The 19565-nt window shown below is 35.7% G+C and overlaps 2 protein-coding genes across 12 annotated transcripts in view; one reads left to right on the forward strand and one right to left on the reverse strand.

Moving 5' to 3' along the window:
* LOC127879510 (protein SDA1 homolog) overlaps positions 1-19565 on the reverse strand; it is a 317665-nt gene that overhangs the window by 65617 nt on the left and 232483 nt on the right. The gene's annotated exons all lie outside the window — the stretch shown is intronic.
* Positions 1-19565, forward strand: part of LOC127879511 (thyrotroph embryonic factor-like) — a 292222-nt gene that overhangs the window by 13309 nt on the left and 259348 nt on the right. For 2 of the 4 annotated variants that reach the window (XM_052426396.1, XM_052426399.1), the window contains 2 exons: positions 7106-7188; positions 12469-15550. The exons of the other annotated variants lie outside the window; for them this stretch is intronic. In XM_052426396.1, coding sequence (XP_052282356.1) covers positions 7106-7188; positions 12469-12696 — 311 coding nt within the window. In that variant the 3' untranslated portion in view covers positions 12697-15550. Of the gene's footprint in view, positions 1-7105; positions 7189-12468; positions 15551-19565 lie in introns of those variants that run through there. 4 annotated transcript variants of the gene reach the window in all.

The raw sequence follows: 19565 nt of genomic DNA on the forward strand, positions 1-19565 counted from the left end.
TTTGTCCTGTATGTCACTTCTAAGATTTGCGTAAATTCGTTTTAAAAAATGTGGGGGAGAGGGGCTACCACCGATTCCGCGAACGTATTTCATAAGCGACCCGAAATATCCGCGGCCCGCGAAATCTCTCCGCATTTTACACTGGTAGATTCTATCTAAGCATTTTTAAAACGAGCCATATAATTGGCTGTCGTTTCCCAATCTTCCAATTAAAATCGTGTTCTTAAAATGCGCTCTGTGGTTTGTTTGCAAATGGCGCCATTGTGAAGAGAAAATTAAGATTATTGAAATAAAAAATAGCAATCGAATAAACGACTGACATCACCTAGTCTGATAGGAATAATGAAATGTGTTTGTCAAAAAAAAAGACTACGTTTTAGATACAAGCAACACATATTTTGTTAAGAAATGTGCCCACTGAATTTGTGTCACGGAAACCAGTGTTTGCAAATTGGAGTGTAGTCTACTCGCGAAGTAAAACAATTTAGAGAGTATTGTTCGAACATGGAAATAGACAAACATGATTTGATTTTTATATGTCTGTGGGTCTGTGTATAATCAGATTCATATGCATATTCTGCTTTATTATGTTTGTCACGCTGTTCAGTTAACTGAAATAGCTTTGAACTGAGTGAAGATGTGAAATGCAAGATATTGAAAGGTAAACAAATTAAATATATTAATTTAACTCAGTTAATTCATCATTAACACCAGAAGAACACTCAAATGTCAGTGATTTTTTTGATTTTTTTTCTTACAGCCTGTGCCTTTTGGATTGGGAAAATTAGCGCGATAAACCATGAAATTGGGAAAAATAGCGCAATAAACCATGAAATTGGGAAACATTTTAAATATGATTAGAAGAACAGAATTAAAATTATTAAAGTATGTTTGACAGCATTTTTACACTACGCGTCCCGCGATTTTTGCCTAAATCACCGACACGCAGTGGTCATTATTTATTTTGGGTGAAAAATCAACGCGATCTTGCGCGTTTCATCACGCTAGGTCGAGCATGATCACCGTGTATGCTATAAATATCATCTCCGCGGTGATTCACCGCGATTCACAGCGCTCATGGTCAACGCGGTGAAGAACGATTTTCCTACGTTACATGTGCGTGTCTAATCTTCACAGAGATTATAGCAATATGGGATTATTAGCATTGTTGGCAGATATAAGAGAGTAGCCTTTTTAAAATGTCAACATGTATTTCACACCCATGTCCCTTACAGGTTATTTTTGTCTTTTTAAATGCTGCGTATAAAACAAAACAGTGTTCGCACCTATGGGTATGATACCGCAACTGGAGGAGTGATAATTGCGTTTTTGATTATGCAATTAACAGTTTGAAGCCATGGAGAACTCATAACTGATTGTAATGTAATCATCGTATTTTCCCCGAGTCTCTCGATTCCCCGATGAATATGTTTCAACTGTCTCAATCACATACATGCAACTTCTTCCGTCTTTATCCATTGCTCGATAATCCCACATATGCCCGATTTCCATTTTAAAAGCGAATTCTGGTTAATATTGACGATAAGAGTCCTAAAGAATGTCATACACGCTGTATTGTAACCGTTACGCTGTTTCAGTTCCTTCATTATTAAACAATTATTGTATTGTATACTGACTACACACTTAAATGTCATGTACAGTTCATAATCTTCTTCAACGACCAATAAACATCTTAATTTATATTTAGATTTTATGCAACATGTACACATCATTTTCTGGGAATCGAGAAAGTGAGTTTATTTTGTGAAAATAAACCAATATCTGTTTATTGAATTTGTCAAACTTTTATATATATATATATATATTAGCAATTCTTATGAAAATAAATATCGTTATTTTAAATGTTTTAAGCAATTTAAGTCTTTTTCTGAGAGCATATATGGGAATTAACTGTGTGAGCTACTTCAAAATGTTAACAGCCATACAATCATTGTTTTGACAGACGACGCGTGCTTATCTTAAGTTTGTTTCTGGTAATACACCGGATATTGGATGTTTGGGGCTTGATTGGATAATAAAACAAAGACGCAGTCGGCGGTTTTCAGTAGAACTTTTGTACAAACGGTTAACCAACTTAATCAACAGTGCACATGCTTATCTAACATTTAGGGATCATCAACACGGGCCCAAGCAACTTGCATGGACCATAATACACAGTCCGATAGTTACATTTAGTAGCACATGTAGTCAGAAACTAACAAGTTCGAGTAATAAAGCACAGAGATTATGATCTGAAAAATTGCATGGGGTCCGAAATGAAACAAAATGCCACCAAATCAAACGATTCACCGCCTAATTTTAAGTGTAACAAACTATGTTTGAAACATTTAAAATAACGATAATTCCGAACGCTCACAGCTTCCATTTTCAAAAGTATATGCTGTTCAACATTGCTCGAGAAATTGTTAAGACAAACGTTTACTAATGTTCCATTAAATTAATTTTACACGCTACTATTTTATTAAATAGATCTAGCAGCCCAAAGCATGGCGATTGGAGACGCGTACATTAACTGAAGCAATGTGTAAATTTAAATTTAGATGCACATTTAAGTCATTTTCTGAAAATCGGGACGAAGTGAAAGTATTTATTTTACAAATAAACCAACATTTGATTTTATTCAAATGGTCAACATTATTTATATTTGTGTCGTCTGTGTACTTTAGCAACTCTTAAGCAAATAGATATCTTTTATTTCGACGTTTAAAGCAAGTCTCATTTCCGATATTAAACTATGTAAATTTCTTCGGTATGGTTAATGACCTACACAATCATTGACAGATGACATCCGATGGTAATTGTATGAAGTATGCAGAGAAGCTGACGAAATGTTAAAACAATCGCGTAAAAGTAAAAATATCAGGTTATTATCTGTACCTGTTTCTTTCGGAGTGAATACTCGTTGTGGCTGCAGAGAAACTTCCAGAACAAAAGAATCTGTAGCTGCGAACTTTGTTGGTTTTGTGTGAGCCGTACTGTACAATTGTCATTTTAACAAATAAAGATATTGTTTGGAAATCAGGATTCGACATTCAACAAGTACGGTGTTTACTTTCATATTTGAATACATTTTCGCGATCCAATGTGATCTAAGTCTAGTAGTCACCGCGATTTGCGGTGTTTCGCAATGATTCTACAGCTGATCTTTATCGCCAGATGGTCGCAGTGAAATCACGGCGGAATCACCGTGAATCAACCACAGAGTGGATTCACAGCGATTTGCGGCGAATCACTGCGACTTGCCACGTTGGCCCAAACGCGGTGGTCGGTGATTTAGGCAAAAATCGCGGGGCGCGTAGTGTATATTATAAAGTGCTAATTTAATGTGTTCTTACAATGAAGACAATGTTAAGTTAATATCCTTCCACATTCATATTGAACTTGCAATAATCTATATAGATTCTTAAATATACCATTTAATTATAACCTCTTTAACAGTAAGAATTTAATTCAGTATTCTTTTAAATTAAATATCATATGGTGAAAACATTAACAAATATTTATAAAAAAAACGCTTTAGTGGTCTTGCTATGTCAATGATGTATTAAATAGAGTTAAAATAATGTATTTCATTTCTTTACCATTCAACATCTTCATGATCTTGCACTTCAATGCTATTTCAGTAAACTGTAAAGCGTGACAAACATAATAAAGCAGAATATGCATATGAATCTGATTTTACACAGATCCACTAACATATAAATCATATCATGTTTGTCTCTTTCCATTTTCGAACGATAGTCTAATCATCTTAAATGCATTAACTTTGTGAGTAACGGTAGACTAACTCCAATTTCCCAACACTGATTTCCGTGATGCACATTCACTGTGAAGATTTGTAATAAATATTTGATGTTTTTATCTCAAACGTTGTATTTTGCGTTAATTGACACACGCATTAAATTATTCCGTAATAACCATATGATATCCGTTGTTAATTTGAATGTTATTTATCATTTTCGCCGCTCATTGTAAATTTCTTGTCTGCTTGCCGCCATCTTTGGCTTGTGTAAAAACAGGCGTTTACAATCGGGATGCATTGACTATCGTCGGTATCCTCCGCAATATAGAGAGAGATGTGGATAGCAACGTAAAATCGTATTCGGCTAAATTCGCAAAAAATACGTAAGTCGGTTGTTGTTCGGCGACGACTCGGCAACTCGATCGGCACTCGTTCGAAATTATTGCTAAATAACATTGTAATCTTATTTGCTTTATTGGGAAAATTTGGTCTTTTTTTTGGAAATTTTAATCAAATTTTTAGGAAAAAACGTCATCTTTTGCAATTGGGAAGCAGCCGAATATCGGCTGTAATTTCTGGCAAAAAAAATCCCTGAATGTGATTGTTTATATTTAGTCTATTAAAGGGATCTTTTCACGCTTTGGTAAATTGACAAAATTGAAAAAAGTTGTTTCAGATTCGTAAGTTTTCGTTTTAGTTATGATATTTGTGAGGAAACAGTAATACTGAACATTAACCATGCTCTAATATAGCCATTATATGCATCTTTTGACGATTTTAAAACCTAAAAATTATAAAGCGTTGCAACGCGAAACGATTGAATAATTTGGAGAGTTCTGTTTTTGTCGTTAAATTTTGTGAAACTACGAAGATTGCTTATATAAGGTATAAAATACGTCAACAATGCGTACTCGGCGGAATAGCTCAGTAGGCTAAAGCGTTTTTACTTCAGGACTCTGGCAGGACTCCAGGGGTCACTGGTTCGAAACCTGCTCCGGGCAATGTTCTTTTCCTTTTTTTAATTTTTTTCTTGATTTTTTACTGGAGCTTTTATGATCCAATGTTTACATTTATCAATATAAAACATTTAATGAATAAGTTAAAAAAATGCCAAAATCTGTGAAAAGGCCCCTTTAACTGTCATTCAATACATTAAAAACTGCTGCTATTTCTTACAATAAATACTTGCTTCACTGTTTACTTTGCATCCTCAGTATGATTAATGTGAAGTTTAACAGGTTTTTATAAAGAAATATTGTTATGAATACAAAAAGTTGTTTATTTTAATGTCTGTTTTTATGTTTGTCATTGTGTTATGCGCGCCATTCGCGTAGTCAAAATCAGTAAACAGAATTTTCCTCCCCTCTGACTTTGCCTCAATCACACCCCTGGTCCTAAAGTGACTTTATAAAGACAGCTTTGTTGTATAGCTTATAACATCCTTATGATTTTTATTCTACCTCCCTCAAAATTATAAATGTTGTTTCTACTTGTTGCGTAGTTGTATGTTCATCTTTTATGACGGTATTTTGTCTCAGCTAGGATTGTGGGAATATTTATGAACTTAATGAAAACAGTCTGAAACATAGCAGTTAAATTTGTCCTGCTGTAAGTGAATATTTTAAAAGCATGGGTTCATGTCTGAAATACTAAGTACAACTAGTACTAGAAAGTGGAAAATCTTTTCTTTCTTGACCATGAAACAAATTTCAAATATTTTAGTTTGTTAATGCATTACTCGGAAGGTCTAAACAGAATTTTGAGAAAAAATTATTCCCAGTTATTGTAATTTTTTTTAACTCTGCTGTTTATGGAGAAAACCCGAGGTATTGTCTTAGCCAGCTCGTCGTGTCGTGTCCTCCGCCCTCGGCGTGGTGTAAAAACCTTAACATTTTGTTAACCTTTTGAATATTGGTTCTAAAATGAAAGTGCTTCCACATACAACTTTTAAACTTCATATGAAGATGCACCTTGATCAGTTACACACGTCAACCATTTTTTGGGTCACAAGGTCAAAGGTCATGGTCGGTGTGTTAAAACTGCACCCGCAGCAGAGCATTGGCTCCCGTTTTGCGGTGCTCTTGTTTTAATTTGCTGTCGTGGAGTTTTATCGTGTATGAAAAAATAAGGAAGAGGAAAAAGGGAATTAGCTTCATAAATAACTCTTATTAGCACATGTTTTGTGATTGCCATATGTTCATTATTCCATGTGAATCCTATGCAGTGTGTTGTCATTTTTAGCTCGGCTGTTTTCAGAGAAAACCCGAGGTATTGTCATAGCCAGCATGTCTGTGTCGTCCGCAAAACCATTTTGTTAAGGTTTTGAACATTTGCTCTAAAATCAATGTGCTTCAACCTACAACTTTGAAACTTCATATGTAGCTGCACCTTAATGAGTTCTACATGCCACACCCATTTTTGGGTCACTAGGTCAAAGGTCAAGGTCACTGTGACCTCTAAAAAAATAAAAAAATTCTGACAAGCTTTCGCAGCCGAGCGTGGCACCCGTTTTGCGGTGCTCTTGTTTACCTGGCCTAATGCTTGCCCAATCTTTATGAAACTTCACAACATTCGAATCAAGCTGGGTAACTTACGATGAAAAATAAAAGTAATCTGATAAAATGTACAGGCCTTCAAAGCATTCAAATTAATGATAATGAACCAAAGTTCATATTCCAAATTGGATATCCTTACACTAAGTGTTACGTAATTTTTTAAAGGGGCCTTTTCACAGATTTTGGCATGTTTTGAAGTTTGTCATTAAATGCTTTATATTGATAAATGTAAACATTGTATCTCAAAAGCTCCAGTAAAAAATCAAGAAGAAAATAAAAAAAGTTTTAAAAAAGTAGACCGCATCAGGGCTCGAACCAGTGACCCCTGGAGTCCTGGAGTAAAAACCAATTAGACCGCTCGGCCATCCTGCCAAGTATCTATGAAAGACGTTTTTTATACTTTATATAAGCAATCTTCGAAGTTTCACAAAATTAAATGACAACAGAACTCTCCAAATTATTCAATCGTTTCGTGTTGCAACGCTTAATAATATTCAGGATTTTAAATCCTCAAAAGATGCATATAATGGCTATATTAGACCATGGTAAATGTTCAGTAATACTTTTTCCTCACAAATATCATAACTAAAACGAAAATTTGCGATTCTGAAACAACTTTTGTAAATTTTGTCAATTAACCAAAACGTGAAAAGATCCCTTTAAACAACATTGAAACACATTTAACGCTCCAAAATGCAGGTTACCTATAACTATAAATATAAACTTATATGTCTAAATTGATTGTCATGAAAACTACATGTACATGTATGGATGGTTTTGTTTTCAGGGCAGGAAAACTTTGACCCCACCAGCCACAAATTCACAGATGAAGACCTGAAGCCACAGCCTATCATCAAGAAGTCACGAAAGGTATGTAACTTTGAGTGGCTTGTGTAGTAAAGGCATGTTACTTTGAGTGGCTTGTGTAGTAAAGGCATGTTACTTTGAGTGGCTTGTGTAGTAAAGGCATGTAACTTTGAGTGGCTTGTGTAGTAAAGGCATGTTACTTTGAGTGGCTTGTGTAGTAAAGGCATGTAACTTTGAGTGGCTTGTGAAGTAAAGGCATATAACTTTGAGTGGCTTGTGTAGGAAAGGCATATAACTTTGAGTGGCTTGTGTAGTAAAGGCATGTTACTTTGAGTGGCTTGTGTAGTAAAGGCATGTTACTTTGAGTGGCTTGTGTAGTAAAGGCATGTTACTTTGAGTGGCTTGTGTAGTAAAGGCATGTAACTTTGAGTGGCTTGTGTAGTGAAGGCATGTAACTTTGAGTGGCTTGTGTAGTAAAGGCATGTAACTTTGAGTGGCTTGTGTAGTAAAGGCATATAACTTTGAGTGGCTTGTGTAGTAAAGGCATATAACTTTGAGTGGCTTGTGTAGTAAAGGCATGCAAGTTTGAGTGGCTTGTGTAGTAAAGGCATATAACTTTGAGTGGCTTGTGTAGTAAAGGCATGTTACTTTGAGTGGCTTGTGTAGTAAAGGCATGTAACTTTGTGTGGCTTGTGTAGTAAAGGCATGCAACTTTGAGTGGCTTGTGTAGTAAAGAATTTAATTCTTTGGTGTAAAAGTTCTGTCACCTTGGACTTATTGCATGTGTCATGCAAAAATGGGTCTTATTACTTGTTTCACCAGCCAATCTCCACACCAGCCTGCGCAATAGCACAATCTTGTCAGGAGCTAACCTCATAAGGTTTTGCGGTCAGATTAGCGGACAGTGTAGTTCCTGACCAGACTGTAGATAGGAATTCCACACTCATGGCTTTTATATTACCTTTACTTGGCTTTTACTGGTACCTCATCACTTTTTATTGGCATTTTTGTTTTCAAAGAATTATTTCTTAAAAGTTTAAAAAATATAATATTCTTACTAATGATTCAATGTAAGAACACTAACATTTGGTGGGTGAAAATGTGGCGCTGTCAGTTAACAAGTTTCCCAAAGAAAGCTTGCTATTAATTCGTATTAAAAACATGACCAGAGATATCATTAAATCAATAAGTTCCTTGTAATCTTCCCAGGTGTAATATGAGCCTCTCACATGTGCGGAAACTACTTTGACATTTATGAGGACACTCACATCTCAGTGGGCTTAATACTGGTGTGGTTAATAAGCTCTGTCTGTGGCATTGACATTTGTTTTATTGCTATTTTAAGAACAAGTTCTTTTTAATCTTGTAAGGCAAAGTCCATTAATACAAAAAACAATTGAATCCCAGAATAACTGCTTTTATAATAGTCATGGTAATTATGTTAATTCATTGTCGATCTTTACAGCTTTTTTATTGGGATAGTCACTAACTCAAAGCATTTTAATACATTGAAAATAGAACTTCAAAAGAAGATTCACACAAGTTTAATGCAGTTCTATTTCAATGCCATTGTTTAACTGTCTGCATAGTGATCGACTTACATTCCAGGGTTTGTGGTATCATAAAATCCCAGCATTGCCACACTTTTATTATTTATTTTGAATTGTCATTATTGAGCTGAACTCTGGGAAAAAGGGACATAATGCAGGCTGCACTGTCTTATCAGGGACCACACTTTCCCCTTCAAGTGAATTTTTGCTTAGTAGAGTCTTTTATGAAAAACCATAACAGTTGCATATGTTGTTCCTGATTAGCCAGTGCAGACTGCACAGGCTAATCTGGGATGACACTTTACACATATGCCTAAATGTAACTGAAAGGGGGCTCCCACTGGCTTAACATTTTCTGTAGCCAAATTTACCTTGTTACGTCTGAATTCTTATTATTTTAAATATTTGAATGATAATTATGAAGAAAACCTTGTAGCTAAATGGATTTTTTTTTAGCCAAATGTTCTTATTTGTAGCCTTTGGCTAATTTGGCAAATGGCAGCGCAAGAACTGCTGAAATACTGGCTAAATGGTGGAAAATTTGAATGAACAAAAAATGTATATATATTTAACCATGTTCATAAAATACTTGTTAAATGTGGCATTCACTAGACTGAATATAAATTAAAATGAGAAGTAGCTTATATCCCATTACATGTCAAACAAATTATTATTTTATTATTCATTATTTTGTCAACTCCATGCGGTCTTGGTCTTTGTAGCAGAATGATGTGTAATATTATCCCCTGTGGTCTTGGTCTTTGTAGCAGAATGATGTGTAATATTATCCCCTGTGGTCTTGGTCTTTGTAGCAGAATGATGTGTAATATTATCCTTTACACGGTAATGAGACCAGTATCACATGCATGGTATCAGTGACTGTGTTTAATATCTTGTGTATCTGGGAAAATTACTGGCAGAAAATGAGTAGGTTGCGAATATTAATGGCTAAAATGGGCAACATAATATACCAGTAAACTTCTTTAAGTCAAGGTCGCAACGGTATGATGAAAATGCTTGAGGTATGAAAGGTATTGAGGTATCAAAATGTCCATATTGAAAAGTTTGAAGCATTCACTTAAATGTTGAACCATGAAGGTCTTGCATATAAATACTTACACTGTTTATTATTAAAAAATGTAAGTGCAGCACAACTTCTAAGTTTTTGTATTATTTGTTTAAATGTGTTTGGCAGTTTTCTAGAGAAGTTGTACTGCATATTGATAATTATAGCTGAAGGAAACTTTTTTAAAGACAAAATGACAAGTCTAATGGTATTTTAAACATCTACTGGTAATAATATCATCAGAAAATCTGTTACCATTGTTATGTTCAGAAATAGAAGTGTCTGCTTTCAAGCAAAACCAGTGTAATTCTCTTGGTTGTTTTGCAGACCTAGTGAGTGTCAACACAATTATCCGTAGACAATTATATGGCCTAGTTTTTTTTAATTGTACTAAATTAGAACCTCCAAGTAAGAGGAATTTTTTTTTGGATAACACTCTGTATTTTTTTTATATTCAATTTTAATCATAAATGTTTTTCAGTTCATCTCACAATTTTCCTGGAAAGTTGTTTTTCAGTTCATCTCACAATTTTCCTGGAAAGTTGGTTTACATGGCTGAAGTGCACTAACATGTACATGTACTTATGCCAGGAAGTGAAAGCTGCTGTCCATGACTCAGATGCACTTGAGAATGAAAGACCAATCCCTACACATGGTCATCTGGAAATGGCTAGGCTGACTTCCTTTTTTTTACATGTACATATTTTGGCTTGATATATAAAACACTTAGCTTCTGTGCTACTTCCTTGTTGTTGTTGTAATCATGCACATGTCAGAATGGTTTTTGGTCGAACAATTTCAAGAAGTATGTTCTTGAAATATTTTTCAAGTATCAAAGTCATTGCCTTTTATAAATTTTGTAAGATGAACTTCATAACTAATGGACATTATTATTTCACAAATTTTAGCATTCTGAACAATTATTAAAAAAATACAACTAATACCTGTTAAAAAAAAAAGTTTAAACATAAATATATGAGAACTGCTTTAGGAAAATGAGTCTCAATGCATGTGCTTAACCCTTTCAGTGCGGGAACCGAATTTTAAAGACCTTTGCAAACAGTTTGGATCCAGATGAGACGCCACAGAACGTGGCGTCTCATCAGGATCCAAACTGTTTGCTATTCTGATAGTATTCTTTTGAAAGAAATCAAAGAAAATGCTTATTTTAGAAATTCAGCAGACGACATTTAAGCAGACGACAAATTTCCCAGCATGCAAAGGGTTAAAGTTTCAACTTGGATAAGATCACACTCACTGCTGGAACAGGATTTTTTAGCAGAGTCTTCCATTAAATAAAAAATACCATGAAAGCGGAAAGTGTCGTCCCAGATTTAAGCTTGTCGAGTCTGCACTTAACCTTCATGCATTAATCCTTTCCCACTTAGAAGCAAAGTGAAAATGGCTATGTGTAAACAGCATAAAACCAGAACAGCCTGCGAGTAACTCACAGTCTGTTCAGGATTTATGCTGTTTGTTGCTCATCAGTATCTAAGGTTTGCAGACGAAGTCTCAAAAACTTCTAGTAAAAAAGGTACTCAATTAAATTTAACTTTCTAAGAGACTATAAGTGCGTCAAAATTCGTATCTAAGTGGTAAAGCGTAAATGTCCTTTTTCCCCAGCATGCAGCTCACATTTAGAAACTAGAGTAGGTGTGGAGAAGAATATTATATGACTATTGATATCATGAACTCTTCGGTAAATCCTTGGTTTCCAAGGTTACTGTATGTCTAGTTGCAAAGACTGCTGTTGATGATATCAAACACCATCTGTGTTGGGCACCAGATTGGCACAGAATTAGACACTCCCTAAGATGTTTTCATCTTTTCCAATGTCACATTTCACGCGACAGAGGCAAGGCCTTGAGACAGCTGGAGATCTTGTTCTTAGTGTAAAAAATATTGGTAGTATATTGGTTTTCCATATTGTCTCTTTATCACCTGATAGTTCACATCAGTGATTGAATCTGTTGACACATAAGACACAGTTTTTTCCAATTTAACAGTATAAATGCCAAGCCTTGAAGAGATCTTTTTTGACCATCCTATGTTTAAGTTACAATTTCAGGAGCATATGACAGAGGTTATGATAGTTCTTTTGTGATTGTCAGGCAAAATATTTTTTAGTTCTGTAGTTTGATGTTTTTGTTATTAAATTTCTTATTATTCCCACTGTTAAACCATTTCAATTGTGTTTATGAGAGTCATAGACTTGGAAAGGTGTTTCCTTTATTATATTTAAAAAGAACCATGTCTGGTAAAATCAAGTGAAATCCTATAAAAGTCAAAAGATTCAGGGCCTATGTCATGTGGATTGATTTTGTGTTTGGCATGGTATGCTTTTATGTAAGGTTGTTAATAAAATGTCATGAAAATAGAAATTATGTTCAAATGCAAATTAGTGTTTAAACATGATATTTTCTGCGTCATGGGAAAATAGTTCTTATGCCATATGTGACAAGCCTAGCTTCAGCACAGCCTTCTAGTCCACAAAGTCCGGTCAGAAGTCTGTCTTCTAATAAAACCACAAAACCTTGCGTGATTGTAGAGCGGATAGCATAGCTCCTAATCAGACTGTGTTATTGCGTTGGCTATTTTTCAACTTTGTTAGACACAAATGGCATAAGACCCATTTTTGCATGACGCAGCTCATTTGTCATAAATAAATATCAAAATGAAAAATAGCTGATTGGAATCTCATAAGATCTGGGCTCTGTCTTGTTTCAGGTGTTTGTGGATGATTCTGCCAAAGATGACAAATACTGGCAGCGAAGGAAGAAGAATAATGTGGCAGCAAAGAGGTCCCGAGATGCACGACGGGTAAAGGAAAATCAGATTGCCATGCGCGCTGCATTTCTGGAAAAACAAAATGACACCCTTCGTGAGAAATACGAGGAAATCATGAAGGAAAACCAGGCCCTCATTGAGAGACTCTCTAAATACGAAAATGTATAAATCATTTGAGAGGCAATCAGAACTGAAGTCCTTGCTTATCAGAAATAATATATTTTTATTGATTTCAACAAGTCTTCAATGCATACAGTTAGATCTGTAAGAACGTTATGTTGTGCTTGTAAATAGCTTACTGAAATATTGAAATTAAGATTTTATATTCAGCAAGGACATTGTTGTGGATTTTGATCACATGATAAGTTGGAATCGTTAGATCGTTGTTGTATTCCAGTTATTGCAGCTCATGTAATGTGATTTGGTTCGCTGTTGTTATGGTGATGTTGTTATGATCACTACTATAAGTGCCACATCATTATAAAATGGGTGGTATGCCATATGGGAACATATAGCTCCATAAGAGCCAGCTAATAGACCATGCTCTGTGAAAAGGGGGTTTAATGCATGTTCGTTAAGTTTCATCCCAGATAAGCCAGTGCAGTCTGCACAGGCTTATCAGGGACAACACTCTCTTCTTTTATTGTAATTTTCATTAAAGGTAAAACCCTTCTTTACTTAATTCCAGTTTTGGCAGTGAGTGTAGTCCCTGATGAGCCTGTGCGGATTGCACAGGCTAATTTGGAACGACACTTAACGCACATGCATCAAAGCCCTGTAGCACAGAGCCAGGCTGTTATGGATTCAGTCTGGTCAAGAGCTATGTTGATGAGCTGATGAGACCTCAGAACCTTTCATGACTTTAAAGCAGACAGCATAGCTCATTACCAGACTGCGCGATTGCTGAAGCTGGTTTGGAGCTACAATAGCCCCATTTGTCTTAAGACCCATTTTCGCATGATGAGGATCATATCATTTTTGTACATAGACAGTAGTTTTAATGGAGTGTATTGTGTGGACATTCAGTTCACCAATAATTTCATTAACTCATTTAGAGCATTGATATTACAGTTATGTACATCTGATGATTTTACAAACAATTTGTTTAGAACTATACTTTAAAATCTGTCACTCAGGTACAGTTTGTTATTCATCTAGTGTTATTTATGTTTCCTATTACTCTTTCGTCCAATGTTCAGATTTACCATGATAATTTTGTCACCCATTGCACTATAAACATCAACAATTCAAACTTATTGGCACATTAACATTACACGTTCACATGTTGTTCAAGGAAATATTTAAATGTGTTTACTACAACAGTTAACAAATGTTAAAAAGCTATAAAAGCAGTATTGTTGATTATTTATGTATTATTGCAGTTATTAGAATAGTTTAAGATGTTTATTTTAATATACACAAATGTCTAACCTGTACACTTAAAGTAAGAGATTTTCAACTTATGATAAGATTTCCCTTAAGCTTCTGCTGGAAACTGGCCCTGGTGTTGCACATGTTTTAACCCATTTAAGCCTAGTGGACTCTCCCATCCTTCTAAATTGGATCAATTTATTTCCAAAATTAGGGATGTCTAGTATATATATTTCTATATTTAGAATATTTCTTACAGAAATTCCTTTAAGCAAACAGCGCAGACCCTGATAAGACGCCGCATCAGGGTCTACGCTGTTTGCCAAGGCCTTTTTTCTAGACGCTAGGCATAAATGGGTTAATGTCTTGGGTTCTTGACAAAAATATGTTTCAGTGCAAGATGGACTCTGATTTGTTTATATCCTCTAAATAGGGTATCCTTTTCATTGCCAATATAACATCTTACATTTCATCTCTGTAATAAACATTATTTTAGCATATCGAGTATCTCATGAATTTCCCACATGTGTGAATAACATGATGCTTTTTACCCTATAGAATAGCAACATATGAGATATTTGTTGAAACAAACTAAATACGCATGAAACCCCCCCCCCCCCCCCAAAATATATATTGGCTTTCAGTGGTTTGCACATTAAGTCTGACGTATTATTGAACAATATTGAATGTCAATATGATGTTGAAATGTGTGACATTGTGGGCAATTGACCTCTGACCTTTGATAAATGTGATAATTATGTTGTGAGCCACATCGTGCGAAAATGGGTTTACTCAAATGAGGCCACAAAGTCTGGTAAGGAGCTACCTTATAAAGTAACACAACAAAGCATAGTCCGGATACCAGACATTCTGACTCCTCATCGAAGTATATGAGCATTGCTCTGTGAAAAGGGGGTTGAATTCATATGCGTAAAGTTTCGTCCCAGATTAGCTTGTGCGGATTAGGGATGAAAATTTCTGCCTTAATTGGATTTCCCTAAGAAGAGACTTCCTTTAAACAAAAAAATACATAAAAGTGGAAAGTGTCTCCCCTGATTAATCAGTGCTGACTGCACAGGCTTATGTGGGAAGACACTACGCAAATGCATATAGCCCCTTTCCACACAGCATGGCTCATTTGTTTGCAGAGCAATATCTGGAGCAGACTGTACAGATATGTCTTAAGGCTCATTTTCGCATGCTGCAGCTCCTGTGATGTACTGTTTGGAAGGCAGGCTGTATAGTTATAGTTATGATAGTTATATTGTTAATCATGTAATGATATTTGTTGTAAAAGTTGTAAAATTAAAAAAAAATAAAAAAATATGTACGTTCTCCCTCAATTGTGTAACAATAAAATTGTTTAGATATAATACACATAAATGTTCATATTTAAAATGCACATGTTTTGATATCATTCAAATAAATGTTCATATTTAAAATGAACATTAAGTGCTTTTTGCACTGATTGAATCAAATTTAATTGTCAAGACAATTGTTACACAAAAGAGGAAAACATTTTAGTTTACCTGGAGGGAGCACGTATTGTAAATACATTTCTTATTTGATGTTGCAATGATTTTGTATAAATATCTTGTAAATCTGATGTACAAGTGAATTATATAAAATGTTGGTTAAATTGTTACTGGTACCTTGTCATATTTTGGCAAATCTTCAGGTAAATGTATCCATGAAATACTTACTTGCTAATTATTAGATCATTATACAGGTGGTCCTATTTATATTTGCGTATTAATACAACACTGAAACAAGGTGGTTTAAATAACAGTACAAAGTGGTCATTTTTTTTATAAATTTCATTTGCTTTATAATGGCATATTTATGGACATTTCAGTGTAAACTCTATTGTATTTACTTGGGTTGCTGAGTAAACTTGTGAACTTTTATGATCTCAAAAATGCAGAAGTTCAAGTGATTCATTTTCAGCTTTTTAAGTTCTTTCTTATTTTAATCTTGAAGTTTGACAGTATGTAAATCATAATAATTTATTAATTATCAGATTATAGGATACACTTTATTGGGTCATCAATTTATTTTTATTTTGTGGATGTTTTTCAAACATTAATGTAGAAGCTAAGGTTTATTTTTGGTCCAGGGCATTTTTTTGAAGATCAATATGAGTAAAAGTAAAAGATGAAATCCGAATGAATTAGATTTTTTTTCTATATTCAAATTAATATTCATTTTGGTTTGTTGGCAACTACTTTTGTTATCTTTTGCTTGAATTTGAATGAAATGATTTGATGGTCCACCATTTCAACTCGTCATATATATGGCTGCAGAGGCCTATACTAAACTAGTCTCTAACTTGGGCCAAGGCCCATATATCACAATGAGGCATATACAGTATGTTCTAATTGCTGTTGATAGATATTACTGCATTTAATTGTGTTGTTTTTTATAAGGGATAAGTTCAAAGGTGCCAGTTAAATACATTTGTTAACTGTGTTTATATCATGTTAAAATCACTTTGTTATATATGAACTATTATAAAATATATATGCCCTTTGCTCTGGGAAAATGTGGCTTAATGCATGTGCATAAAGTTTCTTAGATAAGCCTACAGGCTGGACTGCACAGGCTTATCAGGGACAACACTCGCTTTAATTGTATTTTCTCTTTAGCAAAAATTCAGTCAGGTGGAAATGTTGTCCCTGATAAGCCTGTGCAGGCTTAACAGGCTGACCTGGAAGGACTCTTTATGCTCATGCATTAAGCCCCATTTTCCCATAGGGCACTTTATATTTAAATGAAGTGGCTATTGGCTACATAGCTATTGTTAATCGATCACTTGCAACAGAGTTGAGATGTGGCGGTATCCATATACGAGTTTGATTACTATACTCATTCATCTATGTATTTCATCTTTTTGAAGTTCTTTATTTACATGATAAAGTGTATTATAAAACAAAAATAAGGTGTTAAGAAATGTTAGTTAAAAATTTACAAGAAACACTTATGCCTTGTTTATATATAGTCATTAAACATGGAATCAGTACCGTTTATTGTTGTCTTCTTATTGATTCTTTATCTACCATTGGCATTTCAAAAGGAACATACTATGCAGACAAGCTGGATTGCACTGGTGCTTGTTCTGTGGGACACAGTTTGGCTGCCATGCACTGTCCACTGACTATTGACCCATTGTTGGATAAGGTTGCTTTGTCTCGCATCTTTGTTGGACAGCTAAATAACATGTATATTTTGTGGTCCAACTTCATATTATCTTTGTAATATCAAGCTAGCTTAAAGCACTAATAAGATTCTAATGAAAATTTATAATATTCTTCAGAGAACTATCATCATTACTGAGAACTTGTATTCAGTAATAGTGTCTTATGCCATGTATGGTCAGCCTACCTTCAGACCAGCTTGTGCAATCTGGCAGTCTGGTCAGGATGGTTTCGTGGTCTCGTCTGGCGAGGAGCTATGTCCTCTGAACAGTCACACATGGTTTCGTGGTCCCGTTGTTTGGTCAGGGGTGTCAATTTTCCGGATTATTCCGGAAATCCGGATTTGAGCCGTCCAGGGTTGATTTTGAGGTGAATGTAAATCCAATGAGTTTGTTTAAGGGGGGTGGGGGTAGGGACAAAATTCTTTTAGTGCGGGATCATTTCAGAACGAATATTGTTATAGCATCCTCGGCATTCTGGACATTTGCGCTTGGTACCAATTTTATTTATTGATTTCTGATTGGTAAGCGGCTGGCACTGACATGAGCAGTTTGTAACTGACAAAGTAAAGCACTGCAATATCATATTTTAAAACAATATGTTAATCAAATTATATATTGACTGCGTATTTGCTAGGTTACTGGTTACTGGTTTACATTTTCTGCAGTCAAACGATATGCATATTTTATTTCATTTGCAAATGATGTATCGGGACATGTTTTCGGACAGTCGTTTTCGGATAGGGTATGGTTTGTCCATTTTAATTTAATTTTGAAGTTCTTAATATCATTTGTTTAGAATGACAAATACACATGCGTTGTTACGGATGGTTTGGTTTATAATATTTCGCATTGTACTCACCAGAAAATGCACCTAGAAAGACTATAAAAAAAGAACAATAAGCTAGGGCTCGGGGGGTTGGGCCCTCCTACGTCCTCAGACTCTCGGCTTAATTTTCCGGATTTCAAATTTTGGACAATTGACACCCCTGTTGGTGAGGAGCTATGTCCCCTGAACAGTCACACATGGTTTCGTGGTCCCGTTGTTTGGTGAGGAGCTATGTCCTCTGAACAGTCACACATGGTTTCGTGGTCATGTTGTTTGGTGAGGAGCTATGTCCTCTGAACAGTCACACATGGTTTCGTGGTCCCGTTGTTTGGTGAGGAGCTATGTCCTTTGTAAAGTCACACAAGGTTTCGTGGTCTCGTTGTTTGGTAAGGAGCTACGTCCTCTGTAAAGTCACACATGGTTTCATGGTCTTGTTGTTTGGTGAGGAGCTGTCCTCTGTAAAGTCACACATGGTTTCGTGGTCTTGTTGTTTGGTGAGGAGCTATGTCCTCTGTAAAGTCACACATGGTTTCATGGTCTTGTTGTTTGGTGAGAAGCTACGTCCTCCTGTAAAGTCACACATGGTTTCATGGTCTCGTTGTTTGGTGAGGAGCTGTCCTCTGTAAAGTCACACATGGTTTCGTGGTCTTGTTGTTTGGTGAGGAGCTGTCCTCTGTAACATCACACATGGTTTCATGGTCTTGTTGTTGGGTGTGGAGCTATGTCCTCTGTAAAGTCACACATGGTTTCGTGGTCTCGTTGCTTGGTGAGGAGCTATGTCCTCTGTAAAGTCACACATGGTTTCATGGTCTCGTTGTTTGGTGAGGAGCTATGTCCTCTGTAAAGTCACACATGGTTTCGTGGTCTCGTTGTTTGGTGAGGAGCTGTGTCCTCTGTAAAGTCACACATGGTTTCATGGTCTTGTTGTTTGGCGAGGAGCTGTCCTCTGTAAAGTCACACATGGTTTCGTGGTCTTGTTGTTTGGTGAGGAGCTATGTCCTCTGTAAAGTCACACATAGTTTTATGGTCTTGTTGTTTGGTGAGGAGCTGTCCTCTGTAAAGTCACACATGGTTTCGTGGTCTTGTTGTTGGGTGAGGAGCTGTCCTCTGTAAAGTCACACATGGTTTCGTGGTCTTGTTGTTGGGTGAGGAGCTGTCCTCTGTAAAGTCACACATGGTTTTCTGGTCTCAATATCTGGTGAGGAGCTATGTCCTCTGTAAAGTCACACATGGTTTCGTGGTCACACATGGTTTCGTGGTCTTGTTGTTGGGTCAAGAGCTGTCCTCTGTAAAGTCACACATGGTTTTGTGGTTTCGTCTTGTGAGGAGCTATGTCTCTGTAAAGTCACACATGGTTTTGTGGTCTTCTTGTTTGGTGATGAGGTATGTCTTCTGTAAAGTCACACATGGTTTTGTGGTCTTGTTAGCAGAAAGGGTAGCTCCTGACGAGCCTGGGAAGGCTTGTCTGGAGCTTTGCTGGTCCCTTATGGCATAATAACCATTTTAGCAGGATGCTGGTTTAATAATGAATGAAAATGTTTTGTATACACTTGTACTTCAGAAGTCTTCCAGACCACATTAAGAAGCTGAATTATGAATTATAGAAGAGAGCTGCAGTGTTTTAAAGAAAGTTTACAAATGTAT

Source organism: Dreissena polymorpha, chromosome 4 (genome assembly GCF_020536995.1).
Source record: "Dreissena polymorpha isolate Duluth1 chromosome 4, UMN_Dpol_1.0, whole genome shotgun sequence".
Taxonomy (NCBI): Eukaryota; Metazoa; Mollusca; class Bivalvia; order Myida; family Dreissenidae; genus Dreissena; species Dreissena polymorpha.